Source organism: Lissotriton vulgaris, chromosome 6 (assembly GCF_964263255.1).
Source record: "Lissotriton vulgaris chromosome 6, aLisVul1.2, whole genome shotgun sequence".
NCBI lineage: Eukaryota > Metazoa > Chordata > Amphibia > Caudata > Salamandridae > Lissotriton > Lissotriton vulgaris.
This window is the reverse complement of record NC_141694.1, coordinates 309,820,840-309,840,673: the sequence shown is the minus strand read 5'-3', so window position 1 is coordinate 309,840,673 and position 19,834 is coordinate 309,820,840. Positions and strand designations below refer to the sequence as shown.

Here is a 19,834-nt window from a genome sequence, read left to right as displayed (position 1 = left end):
GCAACTGAGGATCTCAAACTTATATACGCCCTCCAGACTCTAGTAAGCGAGGTCTCACGTTGACTCTAAATTTTTAATTCCTTTAATAATGTATAGCACCAGTGAACATAGTCCGCACCGAGAACAATTATCGGTACTAATGGGCCAGACCAGTGTATACCGAGCGGGGGGGGGGGGCTTTTTACTGCATTTTACTGTATTTTATTGAACCAAACTGTATTTTTCTATACTGTAATGATTTTAAGTAATCGCACAGTTCATAAATAAATAAAAAAAAGTTAAAAAGGCGGCAATATCAAACATGGGTTACTCAAGAAAAATGTGTCACAATATGTCTAAGGAATTCCAGTCTAGATGTAGTTTCAGTCAATACATATATTTCAGAGGTTAATAGCAGTAACAGGAACTGCAACATTGGACCGAAAACAGATGACAAATCCCATTACAAAACTACAATGGCAATCACTCAGGATAGCATGAATAAATAAACTGTACATGGACATATGTTACACACATTAGGTAGGCACTGAAGAACATAAAAAAAATGTAAATAAGAAATCTCATTCACCTGAATACCACAATAATGTACAAGCTCAAAAAAGATTCTGGTCAAATTGACTTCCTGATCAAAAGTATTCCAATCGCTTAAATAATACGACCCTTAATAGCTGTACTGAACTCACACTTGCTGAGGCCTTGAAGGAAAAAAATAATGAAAACACCTGACAAATGTCAACTAAGAAAGTTAACATTTAGGTTAGAACAGCAATCACAGCTCCTCAAGCTGTAGCACCCAAGACGAGCATTCGACTGGCTGCGTCATCATCGGTCAAAGAGGGACTCAAACTAGGAATGAAAATCAAAACACAACAACAAATCTGTTGGAGCAAAATAATCACACTCAAACATTAATGGCAACAAGGGTAGAGAAAATAGGACGAGAAAAGGGAACTGCTTAAAGCTGCTATGTGCATGGTGAGGTATACTTTGCAGTAAGGTCTGGTACCTTGATCTGTGATAGTATGAATGCCTGTCCCCATCACAATCCCCGAGAGACATTTGCGCCAGGTAGTCGGCAAGAACCCATGGTCGCCGCAACTGAATAAATGACAGTATTTGGCGCGATAAGGGAGAAAGGGCGGGGAGCTAAACGGGAGGTGATTACAGGCAGGCACAAAAAAAAGGTAGCCAACAGCATGCGGGCTGTGAATGAGTCTGGGGTAACGTCTGAGTCAGAGGCCTGCTGCTTGGGGATATCAATGCAAAGGGTGTGCTGCTGACAAGCCCTCTAGAGCCTCAGTCCAGAGAGAGCAGGAGAGCCTGGCTGCCATTCGTTGCTGGAGGAACACTGATCCCAGAGCAGCACTCAAACACGCCCCATGTACGCGCTCTCAGGACACAGCGAAGCATTCATAACATACTTCAGGAAAGTCTTGAATGCATGACCACATCAAAGCAACAGTTTGCTCCTAGTGAGGCAAGCCAAGTTAAAAAAGGGTTACTGGAAAGGTGGTCTCAAAGCATCATTCTAAATCTAGAAACACAAAGACTACATGGCCCATGGAAGCGCAAAACCGTCTACAGGACCGGATGAAGACCAAAACGTTGTTTAGGTCCTCAAAGCAATGGGTGTGATAGAATATCTGTATCCCAGCAGGTTCTGCATTCGCAGTAGGGATGCAAACAGTATTCACACAAAGCATCGTTAAATCAGGGTGACTCAAAAAAGGCATGCAATACCCTGCTCTATCCTGGCATGAACTTTGTGCATAAGAACAAGACACAGCAATAATAAGCCCTGACAGACGGGTAATACAGTTTCAGTCAAAGAAGATTAGCCAAGAGTTTCCATGTACTTACATCTGTTGAGGAAATTATCAATGTTCTTATTTTTCCGTAATGCAGGGAAATCCAGGTCGAGAACCAATGAGTTGAGGCCATCCTAAAAAAACACACCAAAGAAAACAAGTTAGAGCAGCACTAGACTTAGAGAATCCGATGTTAAAAACGCATACGCTAGATACAGAGAATCATGATAAAAATGCATACAGTGCTTCTTTTCACCATAAGGAATTACCTGTGTACAATGAAATCAGAAAAGAGTTTGTCAATTCCACTATTTAATATACAGAGACTTTCTGAATTTGTTGATATTTTAGAACAAGGTAAAGTTATGATATTAGTGTCTGAGTGGCGCTAGCAGTCATTACATGGCACTTTTTAATCTGCTCACAAAGGGATTCTGCGCGCACATTTAATATTCGAGTGACCACTTGAGTCTCCGACTTAAGTGTTACATAAATGCACAAAAGTATTGTATGAATAAAAAAGTGTACAATTAAAACCAACTACCAAGCTGACATAAGAGTCCTAATATGAGCCTGTAATTGCTTCAAATTCATTACAAATAAAATACACGAGATGTAGAGAAGGCTACCTTCCCCTTTGTAAAAAAAAAAAAAGCCCCGGCGAGTGGGGGAGGGGGTGGGTGGCAGGTTTGCACATAATGGAGAGTGCCCCCTCAGACCCTACTGATGCAAGTGTGATGGCTCCTTCAGCATGTCTTGGAGAGGGAGGGGGGGAGGGGCAGTCGCGTTTTGTTATGCCACTGCTTGTACAGAGATAATTACAGGCAGGGGTTATTCTACATTAAAACATTTGTATATAGACCCTCTTTCAAATATATATGTGCCTATCCTCTTGAATGCTTTCATAAATCTTAGCACCATTTTCTATACATCCTGGGGATCCACTCTAAGTGCTAAAGTTGTGTGTGGGCGTTTTGTTGCATGCGTTTGCGGGAAGTTGGTCAATGTTTGTATTAGAAATAGTATGCATAAGAACGTTTAGTGCCTTATGTGTATTGATCGTGTTCCAAAGATCTTCTGTTTTCTTTGGCTTGCTAGGTCAGTGCAGGCTACTGTCTATATACACATTACAATCCAGATACAGTATGATTCACCCTTGAGAGCCTGAGGGAGTGCTCGGTTTGCTTTAGTTTTCTAAGGTGACAGTAGGAGCTGTTGATTTGGCAGCACTTTGGTATTTGGCTTTATAATCTGCTTCAATCAGTAATGGGCAAGAAAGCAAGACACAAATGATAGAAGGAACGTAGAACAAATCAAAACATTCACCCCCAGTAGAGAGATATATGTTAAATCCATTGTTCTTTTGCTCACCAAGCCACCCTAGTTTAGACCCATAATGAAGGGGGCCTCCTCAGCCCCTACTGATGCAAGGGCATACTCGGCGCACTAAGGGCGAGAAAGCAATAGACACACAAATAATGGACCGAATGCAGAACAAATCAAAACATTCACTCCCAGTAAAGGGATCTGGGTTAAATCCATGGTTTTTATTCTCAGCACACCACCCCACCCCAGTTTGGATCCAGCCATATGCAAATCAGTCTTGACCCCGTCCCTCATGGGAACAGTCCAGCCGGAACTGCCAAGCCAGTCCTTCATGGACCGAAAACAAGCATCCTAGGACCAGTTTTGGGGTTTCGCCACTCATCAGCCAGGCTAGCCTGCAACCAGTGGCACAGTGAGCCCAGACCCACGTTTGGGCATACCCAGCGCACTTAGGGCGAGAAAGCGAAAGACCCCGAAACCGGTCCCAGGATGCCTGTTTCTGAAAGAAGCACGTAGGTTGCAAATGCTATGTTCTAGTTACACTGTGCGAGGGCAAGACCAGTAAGAGTGGACAAACATTTAAAAATAGTACAAAGCTTATATAATAGGCATAATGGGCAGATAGAGACGTACATGGTAGCACTAATAAAAAAGGGGCACATTTACAATATTAAATCCCTGGATGGACTAGACTATCCCTATTTCCTTCAACACTTAAAGAAGTGAGTTCTTAGTGCTGTTTTTAATTCCTTCAGAGTAGGAATAGCCCCAAAGGTCAGTAGAAGAATCAGGTGGGGCCTGATGTGAAGGAATAGGGACCGCATTCATGAAGGTTCAACACATAAGTTTAATTCAAGTTTCTTCAATAAGTAAAAATGCCTCAGCCACCTTTGCAATCCAACTGACAACACTCAGGACCCGAAGATCTAAAACTCCTTACACATAACCATGACAAGTTTCCATAAATATAAAGCAGTACCATACCCCAGAAGAGAGAAGGACCGGAATCAGGAAGGCAGGCAGGGTGGTTTAGATGGGTTTGGAAGTGCCGAGTATCGGATTGTACGCTGTGGGGTGTATACAGATGGGTAAGGTATCAAAGTTAGCCTAAGGACATTCCATGAGAAGCTTTGAATCCTAAATGTCTGATTTTTATCAGAAAGCCCGCCAGCATGATGAGGATAATGTTAAGCAGGGGTGCTTCAGCGAGACTGTATAATAATACCCTATGGTTCTTACTTCTCCTCTTCAGTGGGCAGGCCTATGTCCCACCATGCTGAATTCAGCTAAGACATGTTTTATTCTTTCCACAGGTTTTACGACTACTTGCACACCCTCTATCTGCTTCTCTCCTGACACACGGACTTTTGCAGTTTTCACTAGAAACCTTGGTGTTCTTTCCAATCCCTTAATGAATTTGGAATCTTTCATGACCCCCGCAAGCATCGCAGCTAGATAGAAAATCTGAAATATTGATAAAAATCCGCCCTTGTGTCCCATTCCACAGTGCCGAGGCACTGAGCGCCTGGCAAATTATCTGCACACTTGATAATTAAAAATGTATTGTATGTAGCATTTATACAGCGCTTGTTACCCCTATGTGAGGCGCTGAGGAGCTTGCCTATATTGGTAGCCTGCCACCCATAATCTTCCAGTGGGCATTCCCCTTGACAGTATTTGCGGCCAAACACAGATACGTTAATCCAATACCCGTTACAAAAAAATATATTACTTTTTGTTATAGATACAATGATGGTTGGGGGTTAAGAAATTGAAAAACACAGGCACGATAAACGTTTCCGTGCGCTTTTCATTTCACTGCTCATCACTGCTTGGCAGGATGTTTTCTATTCCAGTGAACAATAAATGTAAAAAAAAAATCATACCAAGCGAATCCCACACGTTCAATAAAAGGTTCAAGAAAAGTACATATAAGGTTGAAGGAGAGCAAAAAAACAACGACGACATCTGTAGGCGCCGAGTCATCTCAAGCAGGAAACGTGTTACCACAATGATTTCACTGCTCACTTCCGCTTACAGTTAAAAGGGTTGAGAGAGCAGCCACGCGGCTAAATATAGCGTCGGGTAAGCAAATGCACCGTAGGAGTAAACGTAAAAAACAGGGCGTGCGGCTGGGATGCCAGACGGGACGCCCTCACACTGGGAGTGAGGGTCAGGACAGCTCGGCCCCGGTGACACACGTCCTCCGCGGTGAGCAGGTGTCTGCGGCGCCGGGCGGTGGTGCTCACCCGGCGCTGCCTCCTCAGGCGTCCTCGCGTGCTCCCGCGCCGTCCTTTACATTCACATTCCGAGGATGCCTGGACCTCATGTGCCGATTACAAACCGCAAAGTATTTCCACAACTCCCACAATATTTCAGCTGCCGCCTTGTTTTAATTTTAAACATCTATTTTCAATGAAGGGGATCCCAGGGGAGCCTTTTTGCAGAACGTATAGTCTAGAGCGTACAGTGTATTGTAAATATACAGCAGGCCCAAAAAGCCCGTTTTTTTTTCTTTTTACTGTAATCGTTTGTGTCTTAAATTTATTTCGATGTATTCTCTTTCAATTTTCAGTTTTTTTTGTTCCTTTGTTTTCGGCTCCGATATTTTCTATTGTCATAAAATTGCATCACTTTTTGGTGGTTCTTTGCTTCGGTCTGTAGCGCGAGGTTTCTCTCCCTTTAGTTTCTCTACAAGCGGTCTGGGTACTACTTCATGAAGGAAACATGGAGATTTGCAATGATCAATTAATGGAGATTTGCATTCATCAATTAATGAATATCCCCCTTCTTTATTTGAGTGAGGGGTGATTCTGTTTAGCTTACCATCAGGCACGGTTCCAGGAGTTTTCATCTGGATGGGCCAAGAGTTCATTGGGGTGGGCCCAATTTTTGTCAATTCTGTAGGTAGCCTACAAGCCCAACATTTTCATCATATCTTCTTCCAAACAGGCATACAGTGTATTTAGATCATTATTTGAGAGTAAAAGCTAATGTAAATACTCAACAGGCCAACTCTTACACTTTCCAGCAGCCTAGTCTTTAGCACCAGGATTCCAAGCAGATTGTAATAGTGGTAAAAAGGTTAAGGAGTTCCCTGTTACCGCACCTAAGCCTTGACATTATGCTCTACGAAGACTGGCACTGAAAACTTGATCTGGGCTTAGCATGGAGCCTGGCCCACCCGGCCCCCCTGTTAGAACCGGGCCTGCTTACCATATTAAAAACTGACGCAACAAACAATAAGCAATGTTCCAAATCCACTATAACAGAGTTCCTAAAAGCAAACCTCATGGCAAAATATAAGCAGATATTCAAAAGGATTTGTTTATGACGATGGCGCAGAAGCTGGCCACTGTTCGCATGATTTTTCAATTTTTTATTAATTATCCACTGTCCCAATTCCCCCCAAGTCTCAAAGCAGCTCCTAATTTGGGAGCAAGTGCACTATATAAGAACGTTAAATAAACATGTAAAGAAATAAATACATGCAGCTGTGAGTCACCCCTTTTGGGCTGGTCAGTTGTGAATAGCAGTTACTGCGTCAATTGTGATAAACAAACATCAACCCTCCTGAGCGTGTTTCATCATCTTAACCCCATAAACAAATCATAATCTGTGCCTCCAACATAGCAGAGGAAACAGTGGTGAATTTGTCTAAAAAAAAAATAATAGTACGTGTCGTCACTCATCAGGAGGCAGTTTGCACCAGCCCCTTTCTCCTGTTAGCGCAGCCTAAAACAGAACCAACTGCTTACCAGGAAAGTGGGGAGAGGATGGGACATAATGGCCAGAGATGCAGACTTCAGATCAGACCTGGGGGACCAGGTTCGAGTCTGGCGTTGGCTCAACATCCTGTGATTCTGGGTAAACCACTTAATATCCCTGCAAATTAATGTGTGTCCCATTAACTGGTGCTCATAAAAAGGTCAGTGTTTGTGATTAAGTGCCATTGCTGGCCGGCTCAAATTAGGCACGGATGAGGAAAACAATTCACTGTGAACAGAGGATTCAGAGAAGTCAGTTTCCTATGTGGCAGTTTTTCTTTTTTTCGGGTTAGACTTGTAATTTTCAGGAGAAATTATTGCTCATTGCCCAGCCTACAAATGTAGCAAAAGAGCCATAAGGCGTGATCAAAGATCTTAAATCTCCTTTATCTCAACAGTGCCTTGTTGAGCCTTCACACAACCTCTGTAAGTGCCTACGTTTTTGTTTCTAAAGATTAACAAAATCAGGATTCAGAAAGAATAAGATCTCGTACCTCGACCCAGAGGGACTGCGGTGAAAAAGGACTTCAAGGAGGGCTCACCAACTATTGTGACAGACACCATCAATACTACCAGGCTATCACAAACTCCTCACGATATCTGCTGGGCTAAAATTATGCAACAACTAATTAATTGCCTGATCTTGTTACTCTGTTCAGTTTGCGACTTAACTACAGTGCAATCCCTCTACCATGGAAACCTGATTGGTTACACTTCTGTTGAACAAACCTTCCCTGGTCACAGATGAGCCAAATCATTTTCACCCAATCTCGCATTTGCACTATCTCAGTGAAAATTTTAAAAAGTTGTTTTTGGCCTAGCTACAAACATTTGTTAAGATGATAATGTATCACACGCTTTTCAGGTAGGAATTAGGCAGGACCAACACCATGGAGTTGGAGGGTGACCTCAGTGCAGGATGACTTTCACAGGCTCAAAGGGAATGGCAATATTCGAAATTTAATCATACTTTACATTACAGTAGCCTTCTCCTCTTTGAACAATCTGCTTCTTTCCAGTTTGGAGGGAATTGGTCTTGAAGGCTTTGCTCTCAAATTAATTAAGTTAGTCTCGTCCAGACCACTTTTATTACACCTTTCGGTTCCAAAGCTAGTCACGTTAAATGTGGTGTTCCAAAGAGATCTCAGCAATTCTCTCTAGTATTTGGTATCCTTCTGATGCCACTTGCTACCCTCCTACACACTGTGGAAGTGCAAAACCACATGCTAGCTGGTGACACCCAGTTGGTGTTGCCTGGAAGGTGGAACACCTGAACAAAATCATCTGCATGATAAACATTCGTAGATACACTAACCAAAGGGTGGTGGCAGATCCCAGATAATGTTAAAAAAACCATGCAATACACCAAATATGTCCCTCTTTATTACTAGCAAAACCTTGCTAAAAGAAACTGACCATCTTGCCATAAGTTATGGGCCCTCTATTCTTCCCCTTCAAAATCATTCCCCAATCTAAGTATCTATATTGATACATACCTCTCCTCGGAGTTCCCAGTAGCTTAAGTATACAGTACCTGTTTCTGAAAATTCAGCTTTAAAAAAAATGCTAGACTATATTGACACAGAGCACCACATCCCATGTTCAATCCAGTAGTGCGATCATAGCTTGAATACAGCAGATATTAGCCTTGGCCTAAAGGACAATCTCTTAAGGCGGCTACAGTCGGTGCAGAATGCCGCTGCTAGGCTCATTACAGGCACCAAACACAGGGATCACTCCTATTCTGACATTTCTTTGTGACTTCCTGTTAAAAATACAATACCATTTAAGACTCTAGTTTGTGATAGGCAGCACAATTGACAGTACTTCTACATTCAATAAATTCCCTACTTCTGTCCTAAAATGTACTCTCAATTCCTAGCAATTCTTTCTCAACCAAGACAGACTATTTCATTTGGAGACAAGGAAATGAAAGTGTGGACCAATCTGCCAACAGAGATACATGACCTTTCATGTTTGCATGTTGCTTACAAAAAAAAAAAAAAAAGTTAATTTGCTTCATTGCCAAAGATTTGTTTTAATGGTTCTCCTAGAATGCATGCCAGCTTTCAAAGTGTGTTACGTTATTTTTCTCTGCAGCAACATTAAACTTTGGTGTATGTGCTCATTATAAATAACGTCATTGACAGTTATGTTATCAAATAATCTTCCTATTCAATGGCTTTCCCCCTCTATTTTTTTGTTCAAGAGCACTTCTTTATTATTTTATGTTTGGATAACGTGGGTCGTTCAATTGCTTGTATTTACAAAACTGCTATCCTCTGGCACTCCACGGTAGTGCATGTGTTTTCTTGTTCTCTTTCCTTTTACACTTCCGCCCCAGAAAATCTCCACTAGATCTCTGTGTTGTCCCAGTGCAGTTTTTAGGTCTCGCCTAGTGTTACTAGCGCGCATGCGCTGTCTCGCCTTGCGAGGGCTTCTTGGAATCAATACGATTCCAGAAGCTCGCTTTGGGCTCCGCTCGTGTTTTGCATTGATGCGTGTCATTTTGCGTCACCAATTATGCAAAACCGGGTGTTAGGATTGTCCAGGAGGGTTTTTAGTCCCGCCTGGTTACCACCCTGTCCGCTTTTGGCCCTGCCCACTGGGATTGCATCTTTTACTGGCGGCGGGACACAGTGTCTCCTAATTAGCCGCTACACACTTTTTTGCTCTCATTCGGCGATGGCAAAGGCAGCTACGTATTTAGTTTTGCATCGCGCTTTCACTTAAAGTGAAAGCGCAATGCAATCATAAACACACGGCTGGCTTCGCCCAATGCCGAGAGCTTGTTTTTTTTTACTGCACTTTATAGCTGCACGCAAGGACAGTTTACCTTACATGTAGTCAGTTTACCTTGCATGTAACCAGCAGGCAGCGCAACCACCTAGGCGTTGCTTCTGTGTATGCGTACAGCCTGACATTCCACTGACCGGAGTCTCCCTTTGCACCGATATTTCAGTCGGCAGCTTGTTTCTGGTCCCACCCTCCAAACCTACCTGGTGCAGCACACTTCCTAACTCTCTTCCTGGGATAGATTGTAGGAATGCAGGCGCTACTTTACATCAGTGTGGAAGTCGCTTGTCAGACCCTTGTCCCCGTCTCTCTCTTTAGCTTTAAGTTTCCACTCCTCTCTTTCCCATGGCCACCTCGCCCGAGCGCCCTCCCAGGGGTTCTCCAATTTCCCACATGGCTCCACCCCCTGCTATGGATGCTCCTACTTTGCTGTAGATACTGAGCCCCGCAACTCCTTGCCATGGAACGAGCTCTGGAGAATAACCTTCCAGGAGCTGGAGCAGCGAAAAGTGAAATACGATCCTGTATGGGACAGGGAGCAGGCAAGGTGCAGGGGCCAGTAGTCTGGAGAGCAGGTTTAAAACATGGGTTGGGGGTTACATCGAGCTGGGGAGGGGGAACTGGGGCCGCTACTCCGTATAGCTCCTGAATGTTCCCATGCCCTGTGTGAACCTTCAGATAGTTATAACTTCGTAGCCAGCAATATATATATACTGCTTTTTACTAAGAAAAGCAAAAAATAAATCATGATAAGGGGGTCGAAACAATGTATTTAATCAATGCGGTGATGTACAGTTAGGAGGCCCACTGGGGCTAAATATCTTAAGTCACTAGAGTCTGTCCGGATTATATAAAAAAAGTTAATTGTCCACACACAGACGAGAATAACAAGTGAAATTTAATTTGTATGATCACCCCTGTTTTCAAATATACTTTAAAAATCCCCCAACCATTTAACTTTATAAGGAGCCGAATATAGGTTTGGTTTTGAAAAGAATATGTATTCATTCATAATATACCGTTTGAAAATATGTGCACAAAAAGGTAAATGGATTATTTACATCTGTTATTTTATTTTAGAATCACGGTTTAAGTCTGTTTTTCTGTTTTATTAATTGCACAATCATCACATGACTATATAAGTTGAACTTGGAATGTTAAAATTTACTCGTGAGCAAGGGTCACAGACCCGAAACACGTAGAGCGTTTGCCTTTATACTTGCTAATTAAAAGGCTTTTGGGAGATTGAAGAGTTTGTGTGTTTTCTTCGAGGGATTACGAAGAAATATTTGACTTTATATATATATATATATAAATATATATATATATATTTTTTTACATTTTTCTATAGCGTGAACTCGACGCAAAGGTATTGGAACGCTTTGTGAGCATCCGTTACCCAAGGACACATTCGTTTTTGTAGCCACAGGAGATAAAGTGAGTTGACCAGATTTGCAGGACATTGAGCCAACGCAGAGACCCGAACGTGGTTCCCGGCAGAGTGGGCAGCTCTGGGGTTAAAAGAAGGCTAACTAAATTATGTATCTATATGTAAACCTTGGTGTGTACAAAAGCAGAAAGTGAAATCTTGCCTTGGAACTCCCTCAGTGTGAAAGAGTTCCCATCAGTCATCTAACGAGACTGCCCTTCATCATCTGGAGACCCTCAAACTCCGAAGGTAAAGTACCCACAATAGATTGGCAGATGTTGTAAGCCTAATCTATAACAAAACATATCATTGATGGATGGAAAGGGATGGAAAAAGTGTCTGTAGACGACTGAGTAGCAGTGCCAAATAAAGTGAAAGTGAATCAGTGAAAAGTAAAGTAAGTTAAAGTTGGAGCTCCAAGTACCTGAGCTGAAGCCAGGTGAGGTGGGGCTTTTCCTTCCTGCCGCAAAGGTGAGTGAGCATGGAAATAAGAGGGCAGAATCAATTGGCCCTTTGCGGCTGGTTAAACATTAGCTGGCAAAAGAAATTGATTAATTAATCATCCAAGCACATGATAAATAGGAACTGATTGTGCTTTGTTTGTCTTTCTTTTTTATGTATCTGGTTCCTCCCCTATGGACTCTTGCATTATGAAGTCAGGAGGATGGTAACGTATCACGTTTCCAGGTGATATTATTCTATTTTATCTTTATCAGTAGCATTAATGGTCCTGAGGAAGCAGCAGGAGACCACCTGGCTCCGTTCGTCTGCAGAAACATGTCGACATAAGATACTTACTAGTAGTTATTTGTTACACTACTACTTGCACTGTTTTTATTGATTTGGGATTGAAGGGGTACAGAATAAAGGTTTTTTCCCCTGTCACTACCCAATCTTAACTTACTTTACTTTTCACTGATTCACTTTCACTTTATTTGGCACTGCTTCTCAGTCGTCTACAGACACTTTTTCCATCCCTTTCCATCCATCAATGATATGTTTTGTTATAGATTAGGCTTACAACATCTGCCAATCTATTGTGGGTACTTAACCTTCGGAGTTTGAGGGTCCCCAGATGATGAAGGGCGGTCTCGTTAGATGACTGATGGGAACTCTTTCACACTGAGGGAGTTCCACAGGCAAGATTTCACTTTCTGCTTTTGTACACACCAAGGTTTACATATAGATACATAATTTATTTAGCCTTCTTTTGACCCACTGCTATTCTTTGTTGGTGTAGTTATGTAGTTAGGGGCTATAGGAGGTTTGGTTGTTAAAGTTCCCCTAGGACCCTCTACCCTCGGTGTTTTGTAGCTCTCGGGTTAGCCACACCCTGTCCCCCAATGGAATGTGCCTTGCTGAGCTGCCACATGTGGAGTGAGGGATTTCGAGTGCGGGATGGAGGACTTGGTAGCAAGGAGCTGAATTTGCCCTACTCCCTCAGCCTAATCCGGCCCAGCACCCCCGCTTTGTTATTCACTTCACATGTCTATTGTCCACTCGAGCTCCTACAGGCAGCAAAGGCCTCTTCCTTAAAGGCCTCAGTGAATGGTGTAAACAGGGCATTTGGGTATTTAGGTGACTTGAATAATCAGCGATGGACGTTGATGCCGCGTGTGACGTTGCGGTCCTGATGTACTTTGTTAATAGTGCACATTTTACACTTGTAGTTGTTCGGCGATTAGGTGTATTTAATGTTGTAAGGGATGCGCATTTCTTAATTGCTGGTGTTTTTTGTGGGGGGCAATGATGACCTTTACTTACAGGGCACAAGGCCTAAAAAAAGAAGTGGGGGGACGCTGACGTCACAACAGGAAGTGACGTCACAAAAGGTGACTTGCACCATCAGACTCATTGCCTCCCCTCGCTCACCCCTTAGATGCGGTTGCATCAGAGAAGCCAGCGCATGAGCAGCGTTCTGAATGAGCTCTGATCTCGCCCCAGAGAGCCCAAAGAGTGAATGTGTGGCTCCATTTGCTCCAGTAATCGAGCTCCTGGTAAAATAGATGGGGGGACGCCGTCCACCCACGTGGTACCCCGACTCGAGCCCTGTTTACTTATACCCTATATATATTCTGAGTGTTTCGGTGTACAGCTGTACATGAGTACTCGTGTGACATATAGTTTTATCTAAAGAGTTCTGAGGAGCATAAAAAATACAATAGGTCTTGCCTTTGATTAAGTTAAAGCCATTTGCTTTGCTAATGGTATTGTATAGCAAAGCAAATGGCTTTAACTTAATAAAAGGTGAGACCTATTGCATTTTTAATGTTTGGTTGTTATTGTTTTAAACCCCCTCCTGCCCCTGTTGCTCGTGCTGCGTACCCCAATGGGCCTCTGTTGCTCCCCATCTTATTTACTTTAAGAGCAGGATTCTCCAAAGTCAGTCCTGGAGGGCCGAGTCCATGCCAGATTTTTAAGATTACTACATTTATCTAAATGGGGATACGCTAAAAATCATGCATGGATCCAGCCCTGCAGGGCTAACTTTAGAGAACCCTGCTTTAAGAGGTTGACTGCTGTAACTTGCTGCCTAGCCACTTCTTTCTTGATGGGCACTTACGCATACATCTTATTTTTGTAATTTATTTTTTACCTGCTCCATGGCAGGAGTCTGCCATCTTTGGATAGTGCATAAGGAGAAAAAAAATTACTACAGCCTTACCGTAAGCGTGCGCATTGACTTATATGTTATCACGCTGGTCAGTCGTAGCGTCATTAAACATTGGTTTTTTTTCTGATGCTCATTGGCATTGCCATAGAAGCATTAAAAAAAATTTGCCAATGCCGAATAGCATAAGCAAAAAGTATTACCAAAGCCAAATAGGTATGTATTTCTTTTACTAGGCGAGCTAAATCGGCTATGCCAGTACTCGTTATTAAACTAATACCTGGGAAGAAAAAGACCTACTCTGAACCGGATTTAACGAAACAAAAAGATTTATCTTTACCATGTGTGGATTTCTGGCACGAATCTGGTCAGTGTACCAACGATGGGCAGCCTTGAAGATGTTTAATAAAGGTTAGCTATTTAATCAAAGATTCACTTTGTTGGGTGTTGCATAGTTTTGAAGCAACGAATAAGAAGGGGCTGTAATAAAAAAAAATGGTGTGCTTGACGTTTGAAACCCCAAACCGTAATTCCCAATAGTTAACTCTATATGAAATATCCGATAGTCTGTTGTGAACAAAATCAACTATGACTCAATGGTGCTGGTCTCACAAAGAATGATGCAGTGTTTGCTAGGGGAACTTCAGATTCCACCATTCCCAGCCCCAAAACCCTTGTTCTGTTGCGAGTCATATTATAGTGACCCTGTTAATGGCTTTTTGCACTTCTTGCGTAAATGCGCGATTCTAAATATAACATTACTAATTTTAAATAAATTATCAGCTACGGAAAGAAATCGAGACTGTAAACAACCACAATGATAGTCGTGTGTAGTGCAAATTTTTACTACATACGTAATATCTTATCCTAAGGGCGGCTGAAGGTCACAAAATGTCTTTCTCGCCTCCATGTAAACATACTTGTTCGCTCCATGGGCCAAAGTGCACTCATAACTGTCAGCTAGAGTTATACACGGGGCACGTGCAAACTGAGTGAGAAATCTGACGTTCGTTCCATCTTTCAAATGTCGTAACGGCTCTCCGTAGACAAACAGTCGCCGTTATAAAAGAGGAAGTGCGCGTGCGTTTCACAGAGCTGTGACGTCTGTGAAAGTTGTATACGGAAGAAAAGATGAGTTATGGTTAAATCATTTCATAAAACAGGTAGTGTGATTAAACCTCTACCCCAGGGCATAGACCGGAAATATCTGACAGGTCTGTTTGATGAATGTACTCTAAATATGATGTTCTGATTTAAAACGATTAGAAACTCGCTCTTGCACTTCGGGTACTTGTGTAAACTATGCAGGCGAACCAAGGGTGCGAAGATTCAATGCTTTTGAAGAAGGATTAGACAACCTCTTGCCATATTATTGACAACGTGAAACCTCATTACAAGCCTATGCAACATTCCCCCATTTTTGTATTGCATTTTCACAGGACACACCAGCACCCAACAAAGCACAATTAACAGACAGACTTCCCAGCACCATATGTACATGGCAGGAATCTAAAGTCATATTGTTGCCACCCATCATCACCTCAAAAGCAAATCCTTCGCACAGACACCACCTTAATTTACAAAGCCACAAAATAATCTCCAGTCACATCACATCTTATACTCATTATTGCATGCAATACAGCATCTGAGCCCTACAACTGCCCAAGCGTTCTCGCAACAACGAGAAGCATCATTCATGACATAGACCTAAAGTCTAAACCAAGAAAACCACCAAGCAGACTGCAGGTAAACCGTTCAATCTGGCTGCACAGAGTAAGCAACAAGGTCCTTTGGTGCAAGCATTCCTGCACATATTAAGCTTTCACTAAACAAAGGATTGATATACTTGACAATATAACGATGAGCTCTTTGATATATGATAATTTGTTCAGCCATAAGTTGGAATGTCCTGCCCGCATCTTTAAACATGGCCGTAAATTCCACTTGTTTGCATCAGTCGAAAATATACAGCTGCTGTGACTTTGTTAAAAAGATAAAGGTTATTAAAAAAAAAGTAAATAAAAAATAACTAGACAAAACACCATCTGTCCTATCTTCACCTCACGGACAATACACAACATCTGAATACAATGACTGTGGTCAATGAGAAATCTAAGAACCATGTTGAAACAGAGCGCGCTTTACAGGAGTCTACATACCCACGATACACTATGTAGTCTAAATTACTCATAACGGTCATCAAGAAATTGAGCCTAACAAGACCCTGAATACCAGGTTTAGAAGCCATACATACATCTACAAAGCGGATATCTTTAAAAGCTGGAATATACATTTTATCAGGAAACTGTACTGTTGATATTCATTTGTCATGAAATATATTGTACACCATACTGTATGCCAATTCTTAATGCACAATTGCCGTTGTCTTTTTGGGTAGCAGGGGTGGTTAATATAGCACCTCTCTTGCAGCCATGAGTGTTTCATATTATGCCCCCAATGCCATGATCTAAGCACTTGGTGGGTGTGCTGTATGGTCTGGAACTCAGAGGCGGGAATTGAAGATTTACTTACTTATGGGTAATCTCCATTACTGCATTTTGTCTCATCCTTGTTGCATGCATTTCTACCCAGTTCCCATTTTCTTCTCTTTCCCTGATGTTTTTTTTGCCTCTGCTTCCCTCTGTTTTTAGCTCCCTCTTGTGTGAAGAGACAGTCACGTGGGCGCCTTTTTCCAGGGATATTACAAACTGCAACAATAAATCGATAAACGTTGCAACTGTGTTTCTTCAGCAAACTGCTAAATACATCTCAACAGTTGCTGTTCTGTATTTTGCCAGATCGTACTGGCATGGATTGGATGGGTGCCTGAGCACCCCATTCAGTCCGTCCCTGCTTTACGCCCCAGCAGGAAGCATAGTGTTGTACGAGAGTAGAACTTGTATTACTGCTAAGGCGGAGGAGCGTTGTCCCACTGAGCAGGTAAAAGAGGAAAAAATAAAAGAATAATTCATTATTATCCTTTTATATTTTCCCTTGCTCAGCTGGGTTGGGGCAAGGCTGCTCTGCTCACAGAGCAAGGGAGGAGTAGTTTGCCCACTCCAAGTGCGCAGGACGCTTTGCCGGCCGTCCTAACTGCCATGCGCACTTTGCATGTTCGCCATGACCCAAAGACTCATCGCAATTTCACTGGAGGAATCTAGAGTAACCAGGCAAGATTTCCAACCTAATTAATCTACAGCAACTACGGAAAAAATGTCTGGGCATCAGCATCTTGTCTCAGCACAAGCAACTATGAACAAAGAGTGCAGCTTCTTCTCCACCTGAAGAAGCAGAAAACCCCCAAAAAATACCAGCTTCACAAACGAGACCAACTGGAGATTGTCAAGAAAGAGAACCACCTTGTTAGAACTCAGACTTCAAACTGCGGGATGAAATCACCCTAAGGGAGGTGGTGGTGGTTTTGGGGTGGGGTGAGTTGTCAAATCAAATCAAATCAAATAAGCTTTATTTCGGTTTTTGAGTTTAAACCATAAAAGCAGCAAAAAGAAATACATACATGTATATAGAAATCAACAGTTCATTACAATGTTGAAAAAAGACCGGATGTTTAAAACAAAGTAAAACCAATCTGGTGCAAATTAAAAACGCATGATAGACAGAAACCCCTTTCACCAGGTGTTATAGTGCGATGCTCTGGGGCCAGGGTAAAAATCAAACAAGTCCCAGATAGAAATAGGGCCATCTCCAATTTTGGGCTGGGAAAATCTTAAAAATGGGACAATGTTCCTATGTTTGAATTTAATTAGTATCAGGTCTCCCGGAATGTCTTTGGGCATCATCCCTAGCCATCCCACCCTCCTGACGCTCAGGATTCCGCCATCTAGGTCAGGTGGCAGCGGTCTATTGTTATTGAGCCAAAAGATGGCTTTATTCAACAGGTCCTGGCTTGTTTCACGTTTGTCCTGACTAAGTTCGGGGACCCCGGAGAGAACAGTCACATAGGGGGCGGCTTCAGGGGGTAAGTTCATTTGGTGTCTTCTTTCTTGAGGGAGCCTAGAGGCTTTGAGAGGGAGGCGAGTGGGCTTAGGAGTAACTTTACTGCCGCTTAGGATGGGTGTACTGAGAGAGGGATCTTTCCTGTGTTCGATGGACTCGGGGTTTACAGGGTTAGTAGAGAGCGTAGGGCGAGAGAGAGTAACAGTATTTACAGGTGATGGTGCAATGCTTTGTACTATTTTTTCAACATCAGACAACCTATTTCCCAGATCCGTAATTTTTGAGAGCAAAGGTGTTAAAGCCGCATTCAACAGTCGCTCAATGTGGGCCAGTAGGGTCGAATGGAGGGGGGAGACAGAGGCATTTGATGTGGTCCCCGCTTTAGATGGCGTTAATACGCTTGGGTTGACGAAGGAAAAAGAGGGGCTACAGCACATACGGGCGGCATTTGGTGGAGTAACCTCATTTTTCCTTCTGCTGAGTGGTTCCCGAGACGGTGTATCAGATTGAGGCAGGATTATTTCAAGGGCCTGGGGAGTGCAGTTTGTGAGATCCATATCTCTGTCCATTGGAGGGGAAGTAAGAATATCGGGGGCATAGTTTGTGCCACACAAGGCATTAAGTTCTTCCCAGACAGACATGGTAGTTGGTTGACAAAAAGGGGTCCCAATCGTCAATAGGCAAATCACAACACAAAAGAAAAGGGTAGAATGTCTCTATACCTCATCAATTGATAGGGCCATGTGGGGTGGCTCGTCCCGTCCTCCTCAGGTCCTCTGAGGGCCACAGAGGGCCCGCCCTTTGCCCGGGCTTAGCCCGGCGCTGATCCGCGCGCGGTCCCGCTCTGCGGGAGTATGAAGGTCCTATATCTTCCGGTGTGTGGGTGGGCGGGGCTCCTAGCAGCTGCAGGCACGCACGGACTCCTGGTCTCCCGAGTCCCGTGCGGCGAGCTGATGGCCAGAAGACGTCCCCCTCAAGGGAAATGGGTAAGTTCCTCCCCCTCGATCCCCTCCAGGGGCAGCAACAGCAGCTCCGGTATGCGCAGAAAGCGTAGCGGGACCCGCGCCAGCGGGTCCGGCAAGGAGTTTTGAATCCCCCGGTGTGCGGGTGGGCGGGGCTCCTAGCAGCTGCAGGCACGCACGGACTCCTGGTCTCCCGAGTCCCGTGCGGCGAGCTGATGGCCAGAAGACGTCCCCCTCAAGGGAAATGGGTAAGTTCCTCCCCCTCGATCCCCTCCAGGGGCAGCAACAGCAGCTCCGGTATGCGCAGAAAGCGTTGTCAAGAAGGAACGTCCAAGGGTGCCTCAGTCACCCTTGCTATCTATCCCCATGCGCGGAGACGGTCGTCAGTTTAAGGCAAGAGAGGATAAAAACGAGAGTGAAGCAGAACCGTATAGAATCAACACCTCAGAAACAAAGCCATCTATATTCCGCTCAAATTGTACAAAGGAAACAATTCAACCAGAGCCAGTGAAACTAACACTTTTTTCCTCCCTAACCTGTTACTTGGGACCAAAAGAAAAAACTCTCAAACAGATACATCAAACTGGAGTACTAGTGACAAGGCCCAGTATACATTCATCCTGATTCCACCTCAATAGCAGAGCAGAATCAGAAAAAAAAATATCCTCATGGATCTAGGGTGTACTATGAAGTATCTTTTTGACCCATGAGAAGCGTGGCGCAATGGTTAGAGAGACAGACCCTGATGCAGAGGTCTGGCCCGGGACCAGGGTTCAATTCCCGCCTCTGCGGCTCTTGGACTCAATCTCCCCGGACCTGATAATTCTCGCTTCGGTGCCTATTCTAATCATGGGTCCCACTCTGTGACTCTGGGCAATAGCTTGCTTAATCTCCACAACGGTCCCAGCAGCGCTTGGATGCCTGGCTTCACCTTGGGGGTGCCCTGGAGTGGACGCCTCACAGGAAAGCCAGGAAGGGTTCCACAGCGGTATGAATACAGCGCTACGAGACCTCTGGGTAGAAGGCGCTATATAAATACAAACAACACCCATGATGCCCTTTCCAAACCACGGTGAGGGTTGGTAACAGAGCAGCAAGCATGGTCGTTACGTCACCATTTCTTTAAAACTCAAGACCACAGTTTAATACATCACAACTCTTGGCTAGAATGCTATCAC

At 43.5% G+C, this 19,834-nt stretch overlaps 1 protein-coding gene across 3 annotated transcripts in view; it reads right to left on the bottom strand.

The window, feature by feature from the left end:
* Positions 1-19,834, bottom strand: part of ROCK2 (Rho associated coiled-coil containing protein kinase 2) — a 582,433-nt gene that overhangs the window by 327,288 nt on the left and 235,311 nt on the right. For all 3 annotated transcript variants that reach the window (XM_086926333.1, XM_086926334.1, XM_086926332.1), the window contains exon 2: positions 1,861-1,942. In XM_086926333.1, the coding sequence (XP_086782459.1) occupies positions 1,861-1,942 (82 nt within the window). The remainder of the gene's footprint in view (positions 1-1,860; positions 1,943-19,834) is intronic.